The sequence below is a fragment of the Bradysia coprophila genome, chromosome IV (genome assembly GCF_014529535.1).
Source record: "Bradysia coprophila strain Holo2 chromosome IV, BU_Bcop_v1, whole genome shotgun sequence".
NCBI lineage: Eukaryota > Metazoa > Arthropoda > Insecta > Diptera > Sciaridae > Bradysia > Bradysia coprophila.
Window position 1 is genome coordinate 6,584,191 of NC_050738.1, and position 12,097 is coordinate 6,596,287.

General features: G+C 34.7%; 1 protein-coding gene across 1 annotated transcript; it reads right to left on the reverse strand.

Moving 5' to 3' along the window:
- Positions 1–3,266: 3,266 nt before the first annotated feature.
- LOC119066757 (synaptic vesicle glycoprotein 2B-like) lies at positions 3,267–11,172 on the reverse strand. The gene is made up of 11 exons (XM_037169389.1): positions 11,046–11,172; positions 8,303–8,369; positions 8,098–8,181; positions 7,881–8,042; positions 7,661–7,823; positions 6,913–7,597; positions 6,717–6,840; positions 6,565–6,646; positions 6,434–6,508; positions 3,490–3,617; positions 3,267–3,421 (listed from the first exon to the last, which is right to left on the reverse strand). The coding sequence occupies exons 1-11, from the start codon at positions 11,049–11,051 to the stop codon at positions 3,342–3,344; spliced, it is 1,656 nt and encodes a 551-aa protein (XP_037025284.1). The 5' UTR covers positions 11,052–11,172; the 3' UTR covers positions 3,267–3,341.
- Between the last annotated feature and the right edge of the window lie 925 nt (positions 11,173–12,097).

A 12,097-nucleotide genomic window follows, 5' to 3' on the forward strand; every position in this document is an offset into this window, starting at 1 on the left:
CTACAACAAAATTAGCTAAAATAATTTTATTTGAAAATGTTTGTTGCTGTTCGTTGACAATGTTTTTCTCGACAATAAATTTTTATTTTTATTTAAAAAGAAAATGCTGCGGTTGTTACTACATTGAAATCGTATTATGTGGGTCTGTACATCTATTAGGAAAACTCCCGGGTATCTACTCTCAGTGATATAGCTCCTTTAATCGTATGGACTGACACATTCCAATCTTTCGCAAATTATTTGTTTTACAAAACTAGCTGAGGGCTTCGAAAGAAGGCTTGAAACATGAAAAGTACGGTTTTCGACACATGTAAAATACTATTCATTTCGTTTTATTTATTGTTAGTGGACGTGGATAGTGTCCACTGGATACCTTAACAAAAAATTGTCTCCTCATCGGCAATACAATTAATAAAACAGATTGTGAGCGAGATGGAACTATTTTTCTCGGTCATAGCCGTGACGTATCGGCAAAGTCAAATTTTTAGTGTTTCTTCACACTTTTACGATTTTTGTTGGCAATTCATTATTCCCTTGACTGAAAATCATGAGGTTAAGTTCGTAGATGGGCAATATTGGGATAATTCTTATCCGATTTTCAAAGATTTTGTCTTAATCGACGAAGATTGAAAATCTTGAGGCTGAGTTTGCAGATGGATAATGTTCGAGCAACGAGATGGGACAAATTCTACACAGACGCTTTCTCTTGTTACCGCGCGATAACTTAAGTAATTTTTACCCGATTTTCAAATTTTTTGTTTTAATTGACAGAGAATGATATTGGAGTAATGAGTTTGGAGTAATTGTAAACATAACTTGTTTACCACGACATTTTTGCAACGGATTTCCAGAAAAATTTCTTATTTGACGAGTAGTGAAATTCTGGATTTCTGGTCTAACAATTAAGAAGTACTTCCCAAAAGAGTTTTTGCTTGCTTGAGAAACCGATAGCTCGAGTAATTCTCAGAGGCTTCAAAAATCAATTTCGACCAGTAGCGTAATTCATGTGGTTAAACTCGAACATTGGAATTTAATTGGACTAGTAATCTGGGATATACGACAATTTTTGCGTGAAATCCGTATTCTTAAAAGAATTTTTTTCGTTCCTAAAATGTTTGAACGAGTGTGAACTTTGTGGCCAGAGCGAAGCGAGGGCCGTAATTCACACGAGTTATATTTTTTCAAGAGGTAGGCAGGAAATACGCCAAATTATACTTAGACGCTTTTCCTTGTTATCGTGATAACTTAAGTAATTTTTACCCGATTTTAAGTTCGTAGATGGATAATATTGGAGTAGTGAGGTTGGAGTATAATTGTAAACACAACTTGTTACCGCGACATTTTTGCAACGGATTTCCAGAAAAAAATATTATTCGACGAGTAAGTGAATCTGGATTTCTGGTCGAACAATCTAGAAGTCTAGAACAATCTTGCTTGCTTGATAACACGATAACTCGAGTAATTCTCAGATGCTTCGAAAATCGCAGATTTGAAAATATTAAGTGTTTTCGACCAGTATCGTAATTCATGTGGTTAAATTCGAACATTGGACTTTATTGGATTGGTAATCTGCGATATACGACAATTTTTGCGTGAAATCGCGTTCTTAAAAGAAATTTTTCGTTCCTAAAGTGTTTGCACGAGTGTGAATTTTGCCAGAGCCGTAATTCACATGAGTTTTTTTTTCAAGAGGTAAGCAAGAAATGCGCCACCTGTTCAGCGCTTTTAGTAGACTATATAGGAGATTCAACTTAGCAGTAAGACATCGCTCGCTGGACCTTCAACTCATAGCTCTTTTTGTTTCTTCAGGAAATTAAATAAATATGAGTAAAATGAAGCATGTGATGACTGCTGTTTTCTGAATAAAAGAGACATCACCTTTTCATGTGACTTTAATATTGTGATCTCAAAAACACCACCTTATTTAAAAATGGTTAAAAAACTAAGGCTGGAATTATATAAAAAAAAGCCAGTCAAGGGACCTGACCCACCCAAGAGGTGGGGCCTAGTTTTTGGTTGATTTGGTTAATCACCAAGAAAAATATCCAGGATGTGATAAAACGCTAGGAGAAGTGTGGAGAAATGTCAAGAGAAATCGCCAGATTGTCAAGAAACGTTATGAAGACAAATATTCAATTATTTTAATTTTTGGCGTTTTTTCACACTTTGGAGATTTTCTGGGCGTCTTTCTACATTCTGGCGACTTTTCTTGGTGATTAAAGAAACCAGCCCAAAATGATGAATTGCCAAGAAAGATAGCCAAAGTGTGAAAAAACAACGCCAAGAAAAATCGTCAGAAACGCCAAAGTGAAAAATACGTGTTTATGATTGTTCGAAAAAGAATGTAGTACGCATTAAGTCTCTTTCGATCAGGGCCTATTTTTAGGAAATTGAATTTTCCAAATTTGCCAAAACATGCTAGACTTTGCTAAAAATTTCCAAAATTTGCAAAAAAAAATTCTAACAGCAAATTTTAGCAAATTTGGAAAATTCAATTTCCCAAAAATAGGCCCTGCTTTCAATGCTCTAAAAATCGGATAGAACGTCTCACATTCTGTCTGTTTTATTTTTTTTGCTATTATTTTCGAAACACTGAATGGAGAAGTATTTAAAGTGATAATTCAATAAGTTTCTAGTCCTTTTAAGTATTATGACGAAATGTATGTTTATGCGTAGCATACATTGAAATTTTTTTGAAGCGGACTAATGTTTACGTTTTCGATTGAATACATAGCCCTGATGATGTTTTCGACACGAAAACGAAATATATCGGCAAAATAATTTACAAATTTGTCCTTTTTTGAGCTAATCCGACAACCACGTAATAAAGTGATAATTCTAAAAAAGAATTGATCACAAGAAATGAAAAAGAGGAATTGATCGCAGAAAAAAAAAACTTGTCCAGCAGTTCCTGCAATCCTGGGAACGGAGAAGCTTTTCCTTTTACAAAATTATCAAGAAAGAAAGATTTTCCTTCTACTCCAATCAAATCCTCTTTACTTTCGATCAATTCCAATTTTTCATGCGATCAGTTCTTCTTTTTTCAACGATCAGTTTAATATGCATGCAATTTATTATCAGGATGACAGTACGTTTTTCTAAGAGCCACATCTCTTACTATACGAGTATACAAGTAGCATTATTGACTTACCAAATGAATTTGCTGCCGATCATTCACATAAAATGAATGTATGTTTTCACTATTGATCTTATGCATAGTTCTGGGTGTTCATTTAACTCGCAAAAATGACAAAGAATTGCAATTTGAAATTTCTATTTTTACTTTTATCAAGGCAGCTCCTTGCTTTTACAATAATTAAACTACAGATCGATTTAAAGCTTCATTCACTAACCGTACTAACGGTTTTCTTTTTAGGCCTCTTATGTATATTCGGGATGAAAATTTCTAGAAATGCGCAAACTGAAAGAAAGAGAATAAATTTTAAATGACTGAACTAAACAAATTAATTAAAATAATTTGAAACTAACGAATGTATAACACGAACGTCATCACAACTGCCTCCGAGCAATGATAGTCTAGTAATAGGCCTACTACGTAAGCAAAGACCACACTTCCGAGACGACCTGATACGGAACCAATTGCCATCGCAGTTGCTCTGTTGAAAAATAGTACATTTTCTACCTTGGTGTATATTTCGAGAATAACTTCGTATGTACAATTGTATATAACGAGCGCCAGCGAGTGTATATACAATTGTACATAAGAAGTGATTCGAGAAATATACACCAAGGTAGAACAATGTTTTATCTCCTGCAAGCTGATATTTCATACATTAGCGAAATAACCACAAAAATTTGGATTTAAAATTAATTAATTAAGCATGTTGTTTTAAAACGCATTCACAACAAAAAAACATAGCTAACGCCGACCCGTACGAAACACCTATTCGTATCAAAAGCCTTTAATGTGAAACTCTTCATTTCTCTTACTTCATTTTCTTCTCTGCTGAAAAACTATTCTCCCTTTAAAATCACTTACATTATCCACTCTTTGCCTTGTTATCATATACAACTAAATTGCCGGAGGCAATATAGACAGCCCCGTACGAAGACAAATTTCATAAATTCCTATTTAAACAGCTATATACCGCTATATTTAACTATATTTCACTATAAATAAACATTTCACAGATAAATATATGCTATTATATAGCTCTATATGCCTGTATATAGCTCAATATAGCTGTATATAGGTATATATGGATGTCCGTATATGGAATCCCTGAAACCCCACACACATAACAAATTATTTCCATGTTAACAGAAACTCTCTAAGTATAATTTTTCCCAAGATATTTCTATTTTACTAAAATCCAATATGGCCGCCGGCAGCCATTTTGTTAGGAGACCGGAAATAGTACCGACGCTTTACATTCGTTAATACCTTTCAAACAAAAAAAAATTCATGAAATTCGGTCAAAATTTACTCGAGATATTGTCAAAATACACCACGTTCACTGTACTTCCGAGTAGCCAGATAAGAGCTCACTCCAAGAGACCTAGCTCACGCTCCGGAGAACATAATTTCATAAACTTTTTTTTTTCCTGATTGGTACGGTCAATACCTATCTAATAAAGCTAAAACGAACGAAATATGTTCAAATGTGGCCGACCTACAAGCAAAAACTGCTTGCCGCCCTGTGCCTGTTCCACACCAAGGGGTCTAACTCACGAGTCGGTCATCCGATTGCCATAAACTTTTTTTTGTCGATCGGTATTGTAAATACCTTTTATTTGACGTATCACTTACAAGTTTAACGTTTAAATGTCCGGAGATATCTTCGAAAAACCGTAAAGCACTTATTGGGCCACAGCTCGGGAGGGGTCGATCCAAAATCACTCATCTTCGAACTTAGCCTGTCTTTTGACATTACCAAACGGGAAAAAAAAGAATTTTCAAAATCGGATGCGTTTTACTCAAGTTATCGTGCAGACGGACAGACGGACATTTTTTTTTTCGCGGATTTGGCATCTCTAGACAACCACAATAGGTTTCCCCTTACTCAGGGAGTCCAATTCGACGTGTTACAAACGTATGCGTAAACCTATAAGACCCCAGTACTTCGTACGGGTCTAAAAACATCATACAGAGAATCCTTTATTTACTTACTCACACACATATACTATCCACCTCATCATTTCGTTCAAATCACATCATTCCGACTACTCTGATTATTTGTGCGATGTAGAAGTGACTAACGAACCACTACCGGCACCAATTGCATCGCGTTATGTGATTTGTTGGCGTAGTGGTCAGCATGTTTGGTTGATATGCTGCTGGATCCGTGTTCGCTTCCGCCGTTCGGCGATTTTTTTTTTCAAATATGTAGATGGAAAGTAAATTTACCCTAGGTGGGTTATGTGTGAATTATCCAATCGTATAGGCTGTGGTTATGTATGTGTTTGTATTTATATGCAGAAACGCGTAATGTATGAAATATCAGCTTGCAGGAGATAAAAAGTATTTTAGATCATAGAATTGTCTGGGAACTAGGTTATCCTAGATGACTAAGGTGATTCTTCATCTATCTGCAATTATTTTCTTCGTACAAACAATTCTGAAATAGTGCAAAGAACCAATAATAGCACTAGTACAAATTAAAGCAGTCAATCACGACAGTGTATCTTGTTATTTTACATTTTAACATTGTTTACACTGGTCATGCGATTAAAAACAACGCATTTCAACCAGTATGAGTGGTACTGTGGTACTCTAAATAGGGTACTGAAACTTAACAGTGGGTCGATTCCATACAAAAGTTTAAGAGCGACCATCATCCCTTGACAATTTTCTAGCCTACATTTGTGCGCAAAAATATTCGTTTTTTGATGATTTCTCTAAGCTAAAATATTTTTTTGAAAAAGCAAAACCATAAAAGCATGCAAAAATGTTTTACTTTTAAGATAAAAATTAATTTGTGGATGATAACTTATTCCATTTGGAGAAACCTTTGCAAATGTGTATTTATGTGTTTTGCAAGGGTTTCTCCAAGTGGGTTAAGTTATCGACCACAAACCAATTGTTCCCTTAAAAGTAACACATTTTTGCATGCTTTTATGGTTTTGCTTTTTCAAAAAAAAAAAAAAAATGGTTCAGAGAAATCATCAAAAAACGAATATTTTTGAGCACAAATGTAGACTAGAAAATTGCCAAGGGGTGAGCTCTCTTAAAAAAATTGAAACAACATCACTGTAAAATTTTCTAACTTAACTGAGAGAACCTGATCGATTGCCCACGTTTATAGAAGCAAAATAACAAGGATCCACTGATTTTTGCATAGTTTTTGATTTCTTCAACTCGTCCAGCAACTCTCAAATCAGACTACACGACGGAATTCATTTTTCTGCGAGCCTAAGCTCGAATGTACGGTAGGCAAACACTCGATACTCGATACTAGTCTAATAAATTTACCTCACATTTGTTGGATATAATTCGACAATTACAGCATTCAAAATTGAGTCAGTTGTTCCTATCAGAATTTGTAGCCTGCAAAGGAATTCTTAAATATAGTCTGAGTCTACAAATTTAGTAATTGGACGTACATATAAAAGTAAGCTGATAACTTGGGCACTTCAACGTACATAGCTGAGATGCTAGTGATTGTGGCAATAACCGTTATTCCAACTGTAACATCCAAAAATAAATTTTAAATTCAAAATTTTCAACAATCACCATTTTTTGAAATTCTACTGACAAAGTAACGGAAATTTTCCAACTCTATTAATCAGAAGCGCCTGGATTACGAACGAAAGGGTGTAAAAGATTTCAAGCAGTAGCGTCTGCTCATATGTGGCTATTTCGAATTTTATAATGCAGCTCTGGAAGCAATGGGATATTAGAATTTGTTGCTTGTTCTCTTTCTTTATTTAAACAACTAAATGCGTAATTACCTCCGGTGAGAAGACAATGCTTTTGTCCGTATACGTAATGTTCGGCCGGTACCTGTAAACAACATCACACATACGTATCCGTTCGCCAGGATAGTCTACGTCATTCTTGGCCAGACGATTTAATACTTCAGGTATCCAGACGTATAATCCATTAGTTCCGGCAAATTCAATAAACTTTAAAATGCACATTAACATCGTCGTCCTTAAATGTGGTGGCAAAAACAAAGGCTTGATTTGGAACCAAATCGATGCAAATAATGTCCTCTTTCGCACATCCTGTTCATGATCTGAAGCCGTTTCATCGTATAGTCCGTAGATGTGGTCCAAATCGGCATTTTTCCCACAGTTCCATCGATGTATCGTTTTAATAATTTCAATAGCTCCCACAATGTTGCCATTATTCAAGACGAATTTCGGACTTTCTGGCAGAATGCACATGATTAGGAAGGCGACTAAACTTAACGTAGAACAGCCAACGATAAACAATCGCCACGGTTTGTAAGTGAATTGTATGGCAGGAAAATCGAACATCCAATCTTGGTTAATAACGAGCCATGCCACCAGTGGCAAGACTAAGGTAAAAAGTCCTAAAATGATCGATGCGTACATGATCGCCCGTGATCGGGTCTTTTCCGTGTGAAATTCACCAATATAAGCGAATGCTGGACCATAGCCACCGGAAACACTGCGAACAAGCGATTCAAGCGATAATTTTTTCGTCTTTCCCGAAAAAGATTTTCTTACTTACAAGAATCCGGTTAGGAACCTTAAGACGAGCAACGACCAAAAATCGTTGGAAAATGATGATGCAACGGAAGAGATAAATGCTAGCAATAACGACCACTTTATGACAATGTGCCGACCTTTTGTGTCTGCCAAGTAGCCCCACAGAAAGGATGAGGCAATAATGCCTGTCCAACAATTTTTGATTAAATTGAAAAAAATTCCAAAAATGTTAGCTTTTTTACCAACAAATCCGACACCGCTTAACACTCCCTTGTCTTTTGTAGTCAATGACAAATCACATTCAGATACGGGCAGTACAAAACTAATTCCAATCATTTCGATCAATACGGCAGCTAAAGAAATACCAGTTACAGCTACCAACACATAGTTGAACTTTCCAAATTCTGCAAAAATGCAGAAATTTAAGCTTCACAAAACACTCGACATTGTTCCAGTTACTCGTCAGATGCAAAGCCTCTTCGATATCAAGTGGTGCAAACGACTCTTTTTTGATATTTGCTGTTGAAATTTGAAGGTTTGTCCCTGAAAGAGAAAGACTTTTCTCAATTTAAGGAAATTCGACGATCCATGAATCTTTGACTTTGGCTCCAAGTCTAAACTATTTGACCAAAGAAAATTGTGCCCTTCAATCAGTTTCATTTACCTTTTTCTCCTTGTGCGAGAGGTGCATACTGGTATTTTTTTACCGCTCCATCGGACATGCTATCGGGCTATAAAAAAAAGAATGATAAAAGGAGAGTTCTGCCTCAACTAAGATGTAGCCTCATGTGCGAGGAAGTAATCAAAAAAGAGAGGTGCGCCACATTCGGTAATTAATTCAATGAAATTCGCTTAAATGTTCAAAGAAAAACAATTCAAATGGAATTCGGACTATTTTTGTGGAATCGATTTCCAATTGTCAACTTTTACTTCCAGGGATTTTATTTGGAAAAAAAAATCCAAAATTTTCTTGACCTTTCACATCTTTTCTGCATTATTTGGAAAAATGTACTAGCTTCTGAAAAATATGGGAAAAAGCTTCTTAAGTTTCAGCAAAAGAAATGTTATCGACTATTGTTAACTCATCACGTGCTCGTTTTATGATCCTCCACTTATCCGTTAAAATATACTAATAGATATGCTAACAACTTGTGCCGATCATATCAACTCAGTTGAATGTTATAAACTTTTACAGTTTAACGGAATTTTCCCTTCAGTTCTTATGTCTACCCAATATATTTTTTCGGTTATATCAGCAATGCCATCTATCACTCGTTGATCACTGGGAAAATCAATTCACAAGTGCTTCATTCCCGTATAACCTTGAATTACAATGTCATATTCCGTGTTTCATTGAAGCTATGTCATGTCATCTGTTATCAGCAATAACGACAAAATTAGCGTTAGCTGTATCTGGAACATTCTCATATGGTAATGTTGAAGTAAAAGATTTTGTGCCAATCTATCGAAAGTACACCGAGAAGTAATAGATGAGATGATTACACTCTGGACGCTTGTCAACGTACATACATATCTAACAATCGACAAATATTGGGTCTGATCGACAATGGGGTATACAAGTTTTTTTTAAAGTATTTTTAATCTAATTAATAGTATGTTACGTAAAGCCTTAGGCTCTGGATACAAACCTCGGCCTTTGTTAGTAGGCAAATTTTTCCGCCGGCACGATTATATTGTACATGCTATGTGGCCTTTCCCTCACTAGTGAAGACCCTTTCCCTCGCTCGTAAAGTCAAACGCCATACTTTACACGTGAAATAATTTCATATCTCGTATCACGATGAGTAAAAGTACCTCGGGCTGAAGCCCTCGGATACTTTTACTCATCTGGATACGAGATGTCAAATTACTTCACTGGTATAGTAATGTACTATTTTACAGTTACAAACAGTGATGTAAAGTGAACTTTACCGCGCTCTGGCATGTAAATTATGTTTACGTGTTACGGCATGTTTCATTTTCATTTACATTGCCTAATCACGTAAAGCATTGTACTTACGAGGTTCCAAGTTGTTATTTGACAAGTGGGGAATACAGCAGTCCCCTTCGGGTCGGGCTGTAACACCCCACTTATCAAATACACAACTTGGAACATCGGAAGTAATATACTATTTCCCGAAGCGGACATCACTTTACTTCACGGAGCTTAAGCTTCACGTCAAGTTTTTGAATGAAATACCTTACTTGGCAATGTGGTAAATGATGTAAATGGTACTTCTCATGCGAAATTTACCAATAGAGGCGTGGCTGACACACTTTTGCCGATTTGCCCCATTGGTAAGTAATGTACTATTAATGTTGCCGAATCTATTATCGGAAAACGACTAGGTTCTTCGATAAGAAACTTTACTTGACTTGTTTTTTGAAAACAATAGAAATTCTTTCTAAAAAAGAGATAAGTTTCTTCTGAAAATTACGGTAGTGTTGTTCAGCTTGAAAATATAAATTTATTGCATGATATTGACCAAAAATTGAACTACATACATTGTTAGAGACATATTGTACTTGCTTCGCTTTCAGGTCATTTTTCTTCTTATATCAAATTGGTATCGTTTTCTATAAATGAATCAACCAAACTTTTTTGTGAAAAACCGATGTTGGCAAGTTGTTTGTTGATGGGATATGTAAGGAAAAAAGCAGAAATTCGCCTTTCGCTTATATTTTCGTTACTTTTTGTATTTTTCTTTCCAAAGTCACTTAGAAATCGATACCGATTTGACATAAGAAGTAATGTTACCTGAAAAACACTGAAAATAAATTAGCGAAGCAACTAGCGACAAAATTAGCGACTGCAAACCTGCTCAGAATAATGATTTATGTCACTTATGAAAAAAATCTCAAACTCCGATTTCCCATTCAAATTGCCATAGCGAGTTTTCAGATTAAACTTTTTCCTTTTTGCAACAATCGTTTTGCGCGAAATGTATCAATACATTGTATTGATCATAAAATGTATACGACTTGTACTATAGTTCTAGTCACATTAGGTTATGTTTTATTGTTACACGCAATAAATAATGTAATGACTTTTAAGAGCTATTTGCTCTTGACCGTGAATGAATTAATTGTATTGATGTTCATCTTGTGTGCTTTTGTTTTAATGGAACATTTATGAAAATTTCGTACATTACCCGCATGAAAATCGAATATTTGATATTTTAGCAACCAATTTTGTAGCAAAGGAAAAATAGGATTTTAATTTTGGTTTAAATTAAGTTGAGTTTGAAAATGAAGCTTAAAAGCTGCACTCAATGAACAACACTTTTTCATTTAAGCTAATCAAGTTATCTGCAAGTGATTGATTATCGGATCAATTTTACACCAAAAACTAGTGAAACTATCAATTATTGCGAGAATTATTGTCACTTTGTATTTTGTGTACTTACTTTCATGTTTTCAGGAAAACTAACTCAACTAAAATTTTTTAATTGGCAAACTAAACAATTTAAATTGATAAATATTCCGCGCGATGCTTGTACGCTTGCTGTTCAATTGATATTGACTAACGATACGTATTTCGCGACCTACAGACTGTTAAACAATTCAATTCAGAACTGTTACCTTTTTGTTGACTATTACAATTAGATAGTGCATGGAGTTTTCCACGACTTCTGCCAAAAATTTTAAAATCATCTTTTTGTGTGATAAAAGTGTAATAAAAAAAAATTAAATCAATAAAAAAACAAAAAGTTGATGGGATGTAATAAAAGCAGCACTCCAAGTTATTATGCTATTGGTTGAATGGCCTGGAGATTATCGGAACAATTGACGGTTTTCTTTGATTTAATGATTATTTTTAACCAAAATATTTTGGAGAAATGTAATTCTATCTTTAGATCTTAAATTTAAAACGTAAACGGCTGAATTTGAAAAATATGGAAAATTACCAAGGCATTTTCGAAGCTTTTGATTATGCAATGGTTCGTTGGCTAATGGCTATACAGTCAGCCAACAATAGATACAATTTTTGATTTCTGTATTTAGAACCGCCGAATGCTGGAGCTTACTCACTAAATGCTTTGGTGAGGTAATACAATTTGCTGGTTTTAAGTTTTTCATATTTTTGGATCATTACTATTCTAACAAAAAATATAGTCAGATTGCACACCTACGAACAAGGCCTATTTTTATTTATCTAATTAAATTCTTATATTTTTGAAGTTATAAATTAAGGTATTTTTAAGAGTTTTTAGGAATTTTCAGAAATGAATTATAAAAGTAGGCCCTGCTTTGAGTTAATGGTTGTACATCATTGTACTTTTTAAGGTTTATAAGGCACGACCTGAAACCTGGAGCTCTGAATACCTGAATCTGATTAGAACTGAAACTGAAGTAAAAATTCTTACCTGACCTGAATTTCAATTTCAATTCCAATTTCAATGTTCACAGATAATTCAAAATCAGCAACTTATAAAAAAAACAAAGAAAAAAAATAATA

What these genes read in the sequence shown, in the direction of transcription:
- LOC119066757 (XM_037169389.1), bottom strand. An exon ending in GCATTGTCTTCTCACCGGAG is followed by an intron (nt 6,841 to 6,912) that starts GTAATTACGCAT and finishes CATTGCTTCCAG; the next exon opens with AGCTGCATTATAAAATTCGA. An exon ending in TTATCAGCTTACTTTTATAT is followed by an intron (nt 6,509 to 6,564) that starts GTACGTCCAATT and finishes ATTCCTTTGCAG; the next exon opens with GCTACAAATTCTGATAGGAA.